The following is a 14,859-nucleotide window of genomic DNA, read 5'->3' on the forward strand; positions in this document are numbered from 1 at the left end:
AATGTACACCTAAGTAGCATAGTCATAGAATTCAGGTTCTTAGCACCTTTGTACTTTCCTTATCATACGTGTTGTTTGTACCTGCAATTAGCCCTCGGGCATGAACTTGCAATAAACATATCTAATATGTAAAAGGGAATACCCTTTTGACTATAAAGGTCCGATTTGTGGTTCATAACAAACAATGAGCAATATATGTGGATGTTACTTTGGCAACGTGACGTTCCTCTTGTTAGATTGCTCTTTTGCATGGAGAACCAATCCTCATCGCCAGGCGGCGCAGCTGATTTGTTTGATCGAGTCAGCTCGGTTTCACTAAATACCGAAAACAACCGAAAACAACCGAAAACAACTCTAAAAATACCGAAAACAACCGAAAACAACTCTAAAAATACCGAAAACAATCGAAAACAACTCTAAAAATACCGAAAACAACTCAATAGATTCTTTGCACAAATGAGTTTAGTCTTCATGCCACTTAGGGTGTATCATCAGCATGATCTTTAAGGGTCAAGGAAATACAAACCATGTCGTGGTCTGAGTAGTATGTGTCTACAATGTTAACCTGTGCGCTGCAATTTGAATTGATATAAACATGATCCAAAAGACTACCCTGGTCAGTGGTTGGAGTTTGAACTTGTTGCTTGAAGCCGAATTGTTTCATGACTGTCAGGATGTCGTGGTCTGGATATTTTAGAAGGTCAAAGTTGAAATCCCCAAGAATGATTGTGGGATTTTGGAGTAAAGGTAGAATATTTTGCAGCCTGTCCATGAAGATGGCAGGTGGGAAGCAAGGCGGTCTGTAGATGGTGACAATGTTGACTTTGGTGGCTGATTTTGTGACAGTTATGGCTGTGTACTCCAGTTCAGTAGCCGTGACTGAAAGTTCTGCTGGACAGACGGCTTTTCTAGCCACAGTCATTACTCCACCTCCTAGCATTCCAACCCTGTCAGCTCTGAAAGATTGGGCCTCTGGTAATACAAGGTCAATCGGTTCCTGTCCTTTTAAAAATGTCTCGACAAAGCACAATACATCTGCCTGAGGAACTGATTTGTCAAGTTTTAAATCATCTAAATGCTCAAGGTACGAACGGATGTTTAGCAGTCGGATTTGCACACCGGGCATTATAGCAGCAAAGCGCAGTGGTGTCTTTGGTGAAAGTTTTTGGCGAAGACGGTTCATTTCCTCCACTACACCAGGGTTCCTTTTAATTGAATTTGGATCAAAACCTAGAAGGTACAGGCCACTCAAGGTCTTGACCCGGCTCATGGCAACATAACATTGACCTGGCATGAAGTTGCTCTTGTCGTCCATTGAAACAACAATTCTGTCAAGTGTTTTGCCCTGTACTCTGTGAATGGTACAGCCCCATGCCAAGGTCAGTGGAAATTGTGCACGTTGCGCTTGAACCGATTGTTTACTGCCAGTCAAAATTGGAAGGGTTTGTCTCTTAATGGGTACTGCTCCTGGGTAGCTGTCTTTGTATTGACTGTCTGCTTTCGCCTGCTTACCAACACGATCGCTGTCAAATGTAACTAACACAGTATGGACGTCATTTTGTGTATTGTCAATGCCAACTACTTTCCCCAAGGCACCGTTAACCAATCCATCAGAGACATCGATGTTGACGGTCACCATGACCCTGGCACCTACAGCTAGTGATACAGTTTCTCTTAAACCTCTATCGTTAGACGTCTTGTATGAACCAACATCTACGAGGCCTGTGTATATATCTTTCTTTGTGTCAATAGCTTGAATATAAAAATGCTGCGTCGAAAGTTTCTGTAGATGGTCTTTGTTGTGGCCATCAACTTCCTTGTTGGTTTTGAAAACATGTAGAACTTCTGATGGATAATGAGGATCTGTTTTTGAGATGATCCTTGACTTTAACACGGCGATGTCGTCTTCCGTACATTCAGCTGTTCTCATTCTAAGTAAGAGTTGTGCAAAGTCTTGGTCTTCTCTTTGCCGCACACATTTTGTCAGTTCCATCATGGTGAAGTTTTCCTCCCATAGTGATCCGTGTAATTTGGCATAACTGTGGATAGATGTAGAAAAGAAATGAACAGAAGAAGAAAGTGAAATAAGGAACACATTCGAAATTTCTGTGCACACGAAAATACATGCACACATAGGGTAAGTGGCATTTGTGAACTGTCACAGCAAGGACGTTACATGTTATAGTTAACAGTTACTTCCAATACATACACATGCAATAGTAGGTACTAGTACACGTAGTGCTTAGATATGGGGATAGCAGGGATAAGACAGAACATTTTCATGGTGGTCTCTAGTTTGCCGTCAAGTGGTCACAGCAAAAACCATAAAATATAAAACCAACTCAAACATTTCCTATTTACAATTACAGTACCTTATGTATAGGCTGATTAGATGTTAGTATAGAATCAAAAGGAAAACCAACCGTTCCATGTTGCCCTCTGGACTATCCATGACAGGAACTTGCCAGAACTTCCTGGCAAAACCTATGACGGTGAAAATTCACAGTTAGCAACTTTGAAAGCATCTTTCAAATTAAAGACTACAAATAGAAGAAAACATATGTAAAAGGGCTTCTCAAGGGGTCAACATATCTGGGCTTACATCTGACAGGCTAACAAATTGAATAACCCAAGCTAATGAGTGTTCAAAAAGAACACTCTTCTAGTTCTAATAATTTTTTTCAGTAAAATCTTCTGCATCAGCCACTTATATTAGAAAAGAAGGAATAGTCTTTGAATTTTAGGAAGAAGACATTTTTGTGGACTTTGCAGATGCTAAGTCTACGTCTACAAACAATAACGCCATTGCATTCAGAAAACAAGCCATCAGACACGACAAGTTGGTTCCCTTGTAATTAGCGACCAATTAAAAATGGCGACGAAAAGCGCACTTGTAAGTGTGTCTCTTCGCCATCTTTAATTGGTTGCTCGTCGCAAATAGAGCTTCTCCTAAAACATGTTCCACACAGATAATCCTAGAAGCACAGGCTTAATATCACAATGATGCTAGAGTCCATAAAAGATAACTGTATTTCTCTCCTAATTATGTTCAGTGCAGGATAAAGTAATCAATGAACCCAGTAGTGGTTAGGTCATATTTCCAAACTGGGGCCCGACCAGACAGCTTTCGGGAACGAAAAATATGATACAAATGACACCAAAATACACAAAACGTAAAAAGGAGAGTGTGTTTCTTTATAGGTATACACTTTTATTTTTCGTTTCCTAAAACAGCCCGGTCGAGCCCCGGTTTGGAAATGTGACTCTATCATTAAGCAGGCTAAATAGTGAAAGGTTATCCCAGTTTTAAACAGGGGGTTGTTGGAGATTGTTTTGTTTCGTTATATATAAGGAAATCATTAGCCCAAGTACTTTCTCAACATCCCTGACACATTTGTCTCGGTTGTGTCATAACAGACCAGACCCTGCATATTTTATAAAATGTTTTATTAAGCCATGACACCTTGTGTATTAAAATGGTATGTCCCTACTTACACAGTATATGTGTATAATTACGTAAAATAAACCGATATTCATTGACATGCCCATTAATACCAAATCAAAAACAACGTATAGACATTAGATGTATTCCAGACTGTAGCATGTACTGATTTTTCGTCCATGTCAGCATGTTTGAGTACGATGTGACTTTAACCTGATGTGTGCCTATTGAGCTGTTAAAAACGTCGCTGACATTAAATGGTAGCTCATCACATGTCTGGGTCAATGAAAAAAGGTCACCAATCAGCTCTTCCACGAACCAACACCGAAGTGGAAATCCCCACATCTGCACCTGTGAGAAATAGCACAAGGAAACGATTAGTTTGCGTTGTATAATCATAACGTCATTGGTCTGTGTAACACAAAATATGCTGTCCAGTGCTGTAACTGGCCCCTCCTCCCGACAAGCAGAGGGGGCAGGTCGGATGTTGGCCGGGCTGCTATATGCGAGATTTAATCAGACTAGGAAACGATATGCTAAGATGGCAGCTTGAATCTAAACCTTTTATCAAAATGGTTGTCAGGGGGTCGCGTCATTTCTGTCACGTATGCTCGTAATACCCCCCTCACATGTAGCGAAAATCGATCGGACGACGAGTCTGCGAGCTCTTAACTACGAGGAGGCATGACCCTGACGGGAAGCTAAGGGGGGAACAAAGTTCCCCCCTTCCCGTCAGGGTCATACCTCCTCGTAATCTACAGCTCGCAGACTCGTCGTCCGATCGATTTTCGCCCAATGTGAGGGGGTATAATCACCAGAGTGTCGGCCGTTCTTCGACCGACAATACCCCTTTGGAACTCGCCAACACTACGACCGAGCTCATTTGTGACGGGGGCTTATTTACGGTGATTGACCGTTAAGTGTACAAAATCTAATTTTGCGATCCTTGATTTGAATATGACATTTAAGAAGTACGATTTAAAAGCCAGCAAAACGAACAAAGCATACAAATTTTTGTTTAATATCTACGAAATTCAATGACAGATATCTGTCAAGTTTTGGGTCGCTCAGCGTTCGCTCAGTAGGAGTGCCAAGTCGCTTTTTTTCGTGGGTGGAAAACGGCGGAGTCCTTTTCTGTAAACAAATTGTTCACGTTGGTTGCGTCCCCAATAGTTAAGAAAAGGCGGTAGGTGACGGTAGGTCCGCAATTACAGTAGAGACCCAGTTTCAAAACAAACTTTGGTTAGGTTTTTACCCTTTCTGTTGTTCCCTTCCCTCTCTCACTCGATATCTCTCACCCTCTTTCTCTCTGTGTGTCAGTGTGTGTGTTAGTGTGTGAGAGGGGTTTTGTGTCAGTGTGCCCACATGTGCGCGTATGTGCGTGAGTGACAGTATATGTGTGGATGTGCGTCAGTGTGAATAAATGCGTATGTGTGTGCGCGAAATAGTGTGTGTGTGTGTGTGTGTGTGTGTTTGTGTATGTGCGAAAGAGTGTGTGTGTGTGTGTAAGCGTATTAGTGTGTGTGTGCGCGTCTGTGTGTGCGCGAATGAGTGTGTGTGTGCATGTGTAAGTCAGTTAGTGTGTACGGTGTGTGTAAGTGAGACAGTGAGAGTGTGTGTGTGTTTGCGTGTGTGTGTGTGAGTGAGTGCCAGTATATGTGTGGATGTGCGTGTGTGTGTGTGCGCGAGATAGTGTGTGTGTGCGAATGAGTGTGTGTGTGTGTGTATGCGAGTGTGGATAGACTCCGTTGCAGTCTTCGGAACGGGGCTATTTTTTTTGGGGGGGGGGGGGGCGTTGGTCCGCGATTTTCAGAAACTCGCTATCACGGAAAACACCCCTGGAATTCCTCAACAAACTCCCTTTCCCGGCACAATAGAACATAGCCAACGTTGAAAATCGCGGGTGTCAGTGTGGGTGTCAGAGTGAGTGTGAGTGAGTGTGTGTGTGTTCATGTGTGTGTGAGAGTTTGAGTGCGAGTATATGTGTGGATGTGCGTGTGTGTGCGCGAGATGTGTGCAAGTGTGTGTAAGCGAGTGTGTCTCTGTGTGTGTGTGTGTGTGTGTGTTTGTGTGTATGAGTGCCCGTATTTTTGAATGCGTTCGTACGTGTGCATTTGTGTAACAACATAAATCTAGAAGTTGTGGATGGATCTTGGCGATGGGTATACTTGTACGTGGGAAGTTTTTGGTAAAAAGACGGACAAGTTCTATTATGCATATTTAAGTTTTTATTTTTCAACAAGACAGTGACAGTTGAATTTGAACAAACAAATTTGGGACGCAGTGAGCTGTCTATAATAACATATACGGGCATACCTTAGATAATTACAGGTCGACCCTCCATTTTTGTTGGAGGTCATTTCCTTGTGACGTTTCTTACCATGCCAGTTCGATCAAAATAAAATGCAGATGATGGCTTTGTCAAGTACATGGTCACCAATTTTAGTTCACTTTGCCGTGCTGAGCTACCCTTTCTAATAGAATAGATCCTAATGCAAACATCATAGAGTATCACTAACATGTTTTACATCATTGTACATTGTGACCGTGAAGATTTCTGTTCTTGTCAGTATGGAACAATGTCAACGAAATAGGCTTGCAATATTTCCCCAGTCTAGCGTTGCGCTCTATTGCTTTCTTTATCACATGATGGTATATATCCCAGATACGATAATGACATCATTCTTTCTAAAGAAGATAATTGCAGGTAAGCCTGTCATTTCTGCTGAAGGACATTTCCTTGTGACGTGTTATCCGTCACGTCGCACAGTGTTTATCGCTCCCAGCCAAGCCAAGCGCCATGATCTAATTACAGTCCTGACGATTTGGGTTTGTTGTACCATATGCCCCTAGCGGTGACGTAAAGATGTTCAAGCAAAAGTGGAGAGTGAGAATTTTGGCCGGTCTTGTGGCCTGCTGTCAGTCTGGATGGCTGTCAGCGGAGGGACCATAACAAGGCACCTAGTTCGATCAAAACGATACTCAGATAATCCATTTATCAAGTACAGGCTAGCAAACTTCATATTGCTTGGCCATACCTAGATACCGATGATTAACTACATGTATATCTAATGTAAACTTTGAAGACTGTCACTGACCCACCTTTTTCTCCCCCTAGTTCACCAAATGTGTTTTTACACATTAATTTCTCTTGTTGTTTTCATGGAACAAATTAGCTGTGTTAACCCTGTCCAACGTTGCGCTAAACTTTTTTCTTGAATACACGATAGTGTTTGTTCCTGACATGACATCAAGTATTTTTGACACAGTTGCATCGAAGATAATTGCAATTAAACGCCGAAATATCATTTTTACTGAAGGTCATTTCCTTGTGACCTGTTATCGGTCACGCCATATAGTGACATGTACTAAAATCGCCCCCTAGCGGTTAAAGTACCCAGTTCAGGCAATAGTGGACAAGTGAGAATTTGGCTGGTCTTGTGTTGTGGTCTGCTGTACACTGTCAATCTGAAAATCATAGATGAGCGAAACATACTGTGTTTTTAAAGCAAGGCCCCTAAGTTACAAAGACGTAGGATATTTTAGATAATGCAAATAAAAGGAACCTAAGAAAATATATGTCAAGGAACTCAAATCAAAGTCATAACATATACATGACAAGGCGCCCCCACCATATCAACGAAAGAAATAAAAACTAAAAGAATTTTAGCTCTATATCAAAGATGAAGGCCTGAAATCTATCCGTGAACGCTACAGTTGTACACCATCTCCGTTCTAACTCCGCATCTTCCTTCGATTAAGGCCCCAAAGATGAACCTCCTGCGGGCCAAAGTCGTGATAGTGACTGCGGTGCTGTTGATGTTCCTCATTGATGACACCGCCGCTTGGTGGAGATCTAGACGTCGCCGCCGCCGCCGCTGCAGCTGGCGCGCCTGTGTGTGGGGTGGCTGGAGCGATTGGACAGCCTGCTCCGCTACGTGTGGCTTTAATGGAACACAAACACGATCGAGGTCTGTCATGACTTTTTTGTTTGTTTGTATATATATATTTACACATCCTATTCACAAGTCATAAATTAAAGAACATTCAAAGCTATTCACCTACACACTTGTATCACGATATTACTAAATATACACAATTAAAAAAATCATTATAAAATATTTACACTAGCATTTCCTTACCATTTCACAAACTAGTCTACCTTTACTCTATCATCTAGACACATGCATATGCAATCTATCATGGCTATTGCAATCATTGCTATTGCAACGTTAACCCTACTCAGGGGTGGGGGTTGAGGCACACACCTACTTTCATTTCGCCTAACGCCAGAACGGATTAGCTAGAGTCACCAAACTTGGTGAGTTGTCCTAAAATGTCTCAGTTTGTTCTTGAACAATTTGTCTGATGAGATGGCTTAAAGGTGAATATGTTTTGAGGAATGTCGTGTCTTGGGCCGGACTACTGAGCTTAATCTAGACGTTTGGTAACGATCATACTCATGATTCACAGAGTCATCGCTGTGTCAGCAGCGTGTGGTGGAACAGCTTGCTCTGGGCCCAGCAGTCAGACCCAGGACTGTAACAGGAGGTGCTGTCTTCGAAACTGCCAGTGGCACAACTGGAGCCCTTGGAGCGCCTGTACGGCAACCTGTGGAAGCACTGGAACCCGATCAAGAACAAGGTCAAATTTTAAATCTCTAAGCAGATGTTTTGGTTAATTTGGCAAAAAAGTCTATCACTGTCCACAGTTAGCTACACAAAATCTATGGTAATATGGTGGTACATGTATCATCCTTGTAAGGTAGCTTTAAAAACTATTACAGCTAGATGTGTATGTTTAACAGGTAGTTCAGTATATCATAATCAGATACTGCCGCGCTGCGTGCCTGCGAACCTGGTGTTGCGCGACGCGAAAGTATTGTTAAGCCTGCTACATAGATGTAGATAAAAAGAAGCTGATGCGTTACGCCGGTTGTAGGGTGGTTATATTAGCTGCACATCTACAGATACACATACCGTTACATCAATAAGATATTGGTGGCATTGCATCTTCAAACACACAGGGGTAACACACCAGCATATTGTGGAGGCAGCGGATGCAGCGGTTCCAGCAGCCAGGTAGAAGCCTGTAACAGGCAGTGCTGTCCTGTGAACTGCCAGTGGAGTTCCTGGGGTTCCTGGAGCTCCTGTTCGGCAAGCTGTGGTTCCGGAACCCAGACACGAACAAGGTTACATCAGTTTGCTCCATTACCATGTTTTTCATCGTTATAGCTACGTTAGTTTCTTACGTCGGTGTTTCATACGTTAATGGTATTGCCAATGCATTGAAATAAATGTCGTTTACACATAGAATTTAGTTGACTGTATCAATCTTTCCTATGTCATCCAGGAGCATTGCTGTACCAGCATCTTGTGCAGGAAGAGCATGTGTTGGAGGCACCACGGAGAGCAAGTCATGTAACGGGGGATGTTGTCCTAGAAACTGCGAGTGGCACAACTGGAGCTCTTGGAGCGCCTGCACAGCTTCATGTGGGAACAGTGGAACCCGGAGCCGAACAAGGTGCATAGAATCTCAAACATGGTTATCTTTGCTATCAGTCTAAAAGATATTTCTACAATTCAAGCTTGACGCTTTACCTTAACCCACTGTTTTCTTCCTGTCTACAGTTGCATCAACCGAGCATTGAACAGCAAATATAACGTTAATGATTCACAGAGCAATTGCTTTGTGGAATATTGGCATGACAAGCAAACGGCATTCTAGACATACCTAACCAATTATTGTGTCTCACCCACAAAACTATAGGGGTAACACAACAGAATATTGCGGCGGTAGCCAATGCAGTGGAGACAGCAGCCAGGTGGAAGCATGTAACAGAGGTTGCTGCCCTCAAAACTGCCAGTGGCACAACTGGAGCTCTTGGAGCGCCTGCACTGCTTCATGTGGGAACAGTGGAACTCGGAGTCGAACAAGGTGCATAGAATCTCAAACATGGTTATCTTTGCTATCAGTCTAAAAGATATTTCTACAATTCAAGGTGGACACTTTGGGTCATAACGTTAAACATACCATAATGTTTTCTTAACGTTATATCTTTAAACACATGAGAGAAACACTGAGCATCAGATGTGGTCTTTGCTATGCTTCATGTACTGTCACTGTCTATGATTATACTGAATCCATGAGGACATTGCATCTTTATATACGCAGGGGCAGGACGTCGGAACAATGCGGTGGCAGGGAATGCAGTGGTTCCAACAGGGAGGTACAAGCCTGTAACAGGCAGTGCTGTCCTGTGAACTGCCAGTGGAGTTCCTGGGGTTCCTGGAGCTCCTGTTCGGCAAGTTGTGGTTCCGGAACACAGACACGAACAAGGTAACATCATTTATCTATTTGTTTTCTCAGTCACGAATGCCTATAGTTACATAATACAAACATATACAGATACACCCGTTGACAGATACACATCTAAAAAAGATATAATTAACTACTACCGACAATACGACTAAAATTGCCTCTCATCAAGGACGGACAAGGTAACTTAAGTGTCGTCAAACCCGGATCAATTTGAAAGTTTTCTCTCGAGCGGGGCAGTTCTTATTATTAGCTTAATCGTATCTTTCCCACACACCCCGGAGGAGAGCCCCCAAAATGTGTCTGCTTACGTCGTCTATATGTCACCACAAAGAGTAAGATGTTGACATCAGGATTTTGATTTGGTGTTATGGTGCACGGACCTTAGTAAAAAACACTGTATGTAGCACATTATGTATTTCTTACGTCAGCTGTCTGATGGTCTGTTTCTGCATCATCTGGATAGGAAAATGACACGTCAATGTCAGTGGCATGACAAACGCAATTGAATGAATTTTGTCAGCACATAGTTGAGGGTTACACTTAAGCGTTACCTGTACACTTAAATTTACCGTTAAGCGTTGCCGACATCCCCCCATGCAGACTGTACTTCTTATACTTGACTGTATCGCTCTTGCTGTGATCCAGGAGCATTGCTTGGCTAGCATCTTGTGCAGGAAGAGCATGTGTTGGAGGCACCACGGAGAGCAAGTCATGTAACGGGGGATGCTGTCCTAGAAACTGCCAGTGGCACAACTGGAGCACTTGGAGCGCCTGCACAACTTCATGTGGGAACAGTGGAACTCGGAGTCGAACAAGGTGCATAGAATCTTAAACATGGTTATCTTTGCTATCAGTCTAAAAGATATTTCTACAATTCAAGCTTGACGCTTTACCTTAACCCACTGTTTTCTTCCTGTCTACAATTGCATCAACCGAGCATTGAACAGCAAATATAACGTTAATGATTCACAGAGCAATTGCTTTGTGGAATATTGGCATGACAAGCAAACGGCATTCTAGACATACCTAACCAATTATTGTGTCTCACCCACAAAACTATAGGGGTAACACAACAGAATATTGCGGCGGTAGCCAATGCAGTGGAGACAGCAGCCAGGTGGAAGCCTGTAACAGAGGTTGCTGCCCTCAAAACTGCCAGTGGCACAACTGGAGCTCTTGGAGCGCCTGTACGGCAACCTGTGGTAGTAGTGGAACCCAGTCTAGAACAAGGTAAATGACGAGGGTATCAACGGGGATATCCTGATTACCAAGTTTGAACAAAATCGTACTATGACGACAATTCAAGGTGGACACTTTGGGTCATAACGTTAAACATACCATAATGTTTTCTTAACGTTATATCTTTAAACACATGAGAGAAACACTGAGTATCAGATGTGGTCTTTGCTATGCTTCATGTACTGTCACTGTCTATGATTATACTGAATCCATGAGGACATTGCATCTTTATATACGCAGGGGCAGGACGTCGGAACAATGCGGTGGCAGGGAATGCAGTGGTTCCAACAGGGAGGTACAAGCCTGTAACAGGCAGTGCTGTCCTGTGAACTGCCAGTGGAGTTCCTGGGGTTCCTGGAGCTCCTGTTCGGCAAGTTGTGGTTCCGGAACACAGACACGAACAAGGTAACATCATTTATCTATTTGTTTTCTCAGTCACGAATGCCTATAGTTACATAATACAAACATATACAGATACACCCGTTGACATATACACATCTAAAAAAGATATAATTAACTACTACCGACAATACGACTAAAATTGCCTCTCATCAAGGACGGACAAGGTAACTTAAGTGTCGTCAAACCCGGATCAATTTGAAAGTTTTCTCTCGAGCGGGGCAGTTCTTATTATTAGCTTAATCGTATCTTTCCCACACACCCCGGAGGAGAGCCCCCAAAATGTGTCTGCTTACGTCGTCTATATGTCACCACAAAGAGTAAGATGTTGACATCAGGATTTTGATTTGGTGTTATGGTGCACGGACCTTAGTAAAAAAACACTGTATGTAGCACATTGTGTATTTCTTACGTCAGCTGTCTGATGGTCTGTTTCTGCATCATCTGGATAGGAAAATGACACGTCAATGTCAGTGGCATGACAAACGCAATTGAATGAATTTTGTCAGCACATAGTTGAGGGTTACACTTAAGCGTTACCTGTACTCTTAAATTTACCGTTAAGCGTTGCCGACATCCCCCCATGCAGACTGTACTTCTTATACTTGACTGTATCGCTCTTGCTGTGATCCAGGAGCATTGCTTGGCTAGCATCTTGTGCAGGAAGAGAATGTGTTGGAGGCACCGCGGAGAGCAAGTCATGTAACGGGGGATGCTGTCCTAGAAACTGCCAGTGGCACAACTGGAGCACTTGGAGCGCCTGCACAGCTTCATGTGGGAACAGTGGAACTCGGAGTCGAACAAGGTGCATAGAATCTTGAACATGGTTATCTTTGCTATCAGTCTAAAAGATATTTCTACAATTCAAGCTTGACGCTTTACCTTAACCCACTGTTTTCTTCCTGTCTACAGTTGCATCAACCGAGCATTGAACAGCAAATATAACGTTAATGATTCACAGAGCAATTGCTTTGTGGAATATTGGCATGACAAGCAAACGGCATTCTAGACATACCTAACCAATTATTGTGTCTCACCCACAAAACTATAGGGGTAACACAACAGAATATTGCGGCGGTAGCCAATGCAGTGGAGACAGCAGCCAGGTGGAAGCCTGTAACAGAGGTTGCTGCCCTCAAAACTGCCAGTGGCACAACTGGAGCTCTTGGAGCGCCTGTACGGCAACCTGTGGTAGTAGTGGAACCCAGTCTAGAACAAGGTAAATGACGAGGGTATCAACGGGGATATCCTGATTACCAAGTTTGAACAAAATCGTACTATGACGACAATTCAAGGTGGACACTTTGGGTCATAACGTTAAACATACCATAATGTTTTCTTAACGTTATATCTTTAAACACATGAGAGAAACACTGAGCATCAGATGTGGTCTTTGCTATGCTTCATGTACTGTCACTGTCTATGATTATACTGAATCCATGAGGACATTGCATCTTTATATACGCAGGGGCAGGACGTCGGAACAATGCGGTGGCAGGGAATGCAGTGGTTCCAACAGGGAGGTACAAGCCTGTAACAGGCAGTGCTGTCCTGTGAACTGCCAGTGGAGTTCCTGGGGTTCCTGGAGCTCCTGTTCGGCAAGTTGTGGTTCCGGAACACAGACACGAACAAGGTAACATCATTTATCTATTTGTTTTCTCAGTCACGAATGCCTATAGTTACATAATACAAACATATACAGATACACCCGTTGACAGATACACATCTAAAAAAGATATAATTAACTACTACCGACAATACGACTAAAATTGCCTCTCATCAAGGACGGACAAGGTAACTTAAGTGTCGTCAAACCCGGATCAATTTGAAAGTTTTCTCTCGAGCGGGGCAGTTCTTATTATTAGCTTAATCGTATCTTTCCCACACACCCCGGAGGAGAGCCCCCAAAATGTGTCTGCTTACGTCGTCTATATGTCACCACAAAGAGTAAGATGTTGACATCAGGATTTTGATTTGGTGTTATGGTGCACGGACCTTAGTAAAAAACACTGTATGTAGCACATTGTGTATTTCTTACGTCAGCTGTCTGATGGTCTGTTTCTGCATCATCTGGATAGGAAAATGACACGTCAATGTCAGTGGCATGACAAACGCAATTGAATGAATTTTGTCAGCACATAGTTGAGGGTTACACTTAAGCGTTACCTGTACTCTTAAATTTACCGTTAAGCGTTGCCGACATCCCCCCATGCAGACTGTACTTCTTATACTTGACTGTATCGCTCTTGCTGTGATCCAGGAGCATTGCTTGGCTAGCATCTTGTGCAGGAAGAGAATGTGTTGGAGGCACCGCGGAGAGCAAGTCATGTAACGGGGGATGCTGTCCTAGAAACTGCCAGTGGCACAACTGGAGCACTTGGAGCGCCTGCACAGCTTCATGTGGGAACAGTGGAACTCGGAGTCGAACAAGGTGCATAGAATCTTGAACATGGTTATCTTTGCTATCAGTCTAAAAGATATTTCTACAATTCAAGCTTGACGCTTTACCTTAACCCACTGTTTTCTTCCTGTCTACAGTTGCATCAACCGAGCATTGAACAGCAAATATAACGTTAATGATTCACAGAGCAATTGCTTTGTGGAATATTGGCATGACAAGCAAACGGCATTCTAGACATACCTAACCAATTATTGTGTCTCACCCACAAAACTATAGGGGTAACACAACAGAATATTGCGGCGGTAGCCAATGCAGTGGAGACAGCAGCCAGGTGGAAGCCTGTAACAGAGGTTGCTGCCCTCAAAACTGCCAGTGGCACAACTGGAGCTCTTGGAGCGCCTGTACGGCAACCTGTGGTAGTAGTGGAACCCAGTCTAGAACAAGGTAAATGACGAGGGTATCAACGGGGATATCCTGATTACCAAGTTTGAACAAAATCGTACTATGACGACAATTCAAGGTGGACACTTTGGGTCATAACGTTAAACATACCATAATGTTTTCTTAACGTTATATCTTTAAACACATGAGAGAAACACTGAGTATCAGATGTGGTCTTTGCTATGCTTCATGTACTGTCACTGTCTATGATTATACTGAATCCATGAGGACATTGCATCTTTATATACGCAGGGGCAGGACGTCGGAACAATGCGGTGGCAGGGAATGCAGTGGTTCCAACAGGGAGGTACAAGCCTGTAACAGGCAGTGCTGTCCTGTGAACTGCCAGTGGAGTTCCTGGGGTTCCTGGAGCTCCTGTTCGGCAAGTTGTGGTTCCGGAACACAGACACGAACAAGGTAACATCATTTATCTATTTGTTTTCTCAGTCACGAATGCCTATAGTTACATAATACAAACATATACAGATACACCCGTTGACATATACACATCTAAAAAAGATATAATTAACTACTACCGACAATACGACTAAAATTGCCTCTCATCAAGGACGGACAAGGTAACTTAAGTGTCGTCAAACCCGGATTCAAGATTGAA

The 14,859-nt window shown here is 43.1% G+C and overlaps 1 protein-coding gene across 3 annotated transcripts in view; it reads left to right on the forward strand.

The window, feature by feature from the left end:
* The first annotated feature begins 5,772 nt into the window (after positions 1-5,772).
* LOC118425526 (A disintegrin and metalloproteinase with thrombospondin motifs adt-1-like) overlaps positions 5,773-14,859 on the forward strand; it is an 11,366-nt gene continuing 2,279 nt past the window's right edge. Inside the window, exons 1-13 of one of the 3 annotated variants that reach the window (XM_035834424.1) lie at positions 5,773-7,413; positions 7,916-8,086; positions 8,469-8,633; positions 8,795-8,965; positions 9,212-9,379; positions 10,826-10,993; positions 11,243-11,407; positions 12,036-12,206; positions 12,453-12,620; positions 12,870-13,034; positions 13,662-13,832; positions 14,079-14,246; positions 14,496-14,660. In XM_035834424.1, the coding sequence (XP_035690317.1) occupies positions 7,214-7,413; positions 7,916-8,086; positions 8,469-8,633; positions 8,795-8,965; positions 9,212-9,379; positions 10,826-10,993; positions 11,243-11,407; positions 12,036-12,206; positions 12,453-12,620; positions 12,870-13,034; positions 13,662-13,832; positions 14,079-14,246; positions 14,496-14,660 (2,216 nt within the window). In that variant the 5' untranslated portion in view covers positions 5,773-7,213. Of the gene's footprint in view, positions 7,414-7,915; positions 8,087-8,468; positions 8,634-8,794; positions 8,966-9,211; positions 9,380-9,558; positions 9,782-10,408; positions 10,580-10,825; positions 10,994-11,242; positions 11,408-12,035; positions 12,207-12,452; positions 12,621-12,869; positions 13,035-13,661; positions 13,833-14,078; positions 14,247-14,495; positions 14,661-14,859 lie in introns of those variants that run through there. The other 2 variants (XM_035834425.1, XM_035834426.1) reach the window with 2 other exon arrangements.

This window comes from Branchiostoma floridae, chromosome 11, assembly GCF_000003815.2.
Source record: "Branchiostoma floridae strain S238N-H82 chromosome 11, Bfl_VNyyK, whole genome shotgun sequence".
In the NCBI taxonomy this organism is placed as follows: Eukaryota; Metazoa; Chordata; class Leptocardii; order Amphioxiformes; family Branchiostomatidae; genus Branchiostoma; species Branchiostoma floridae.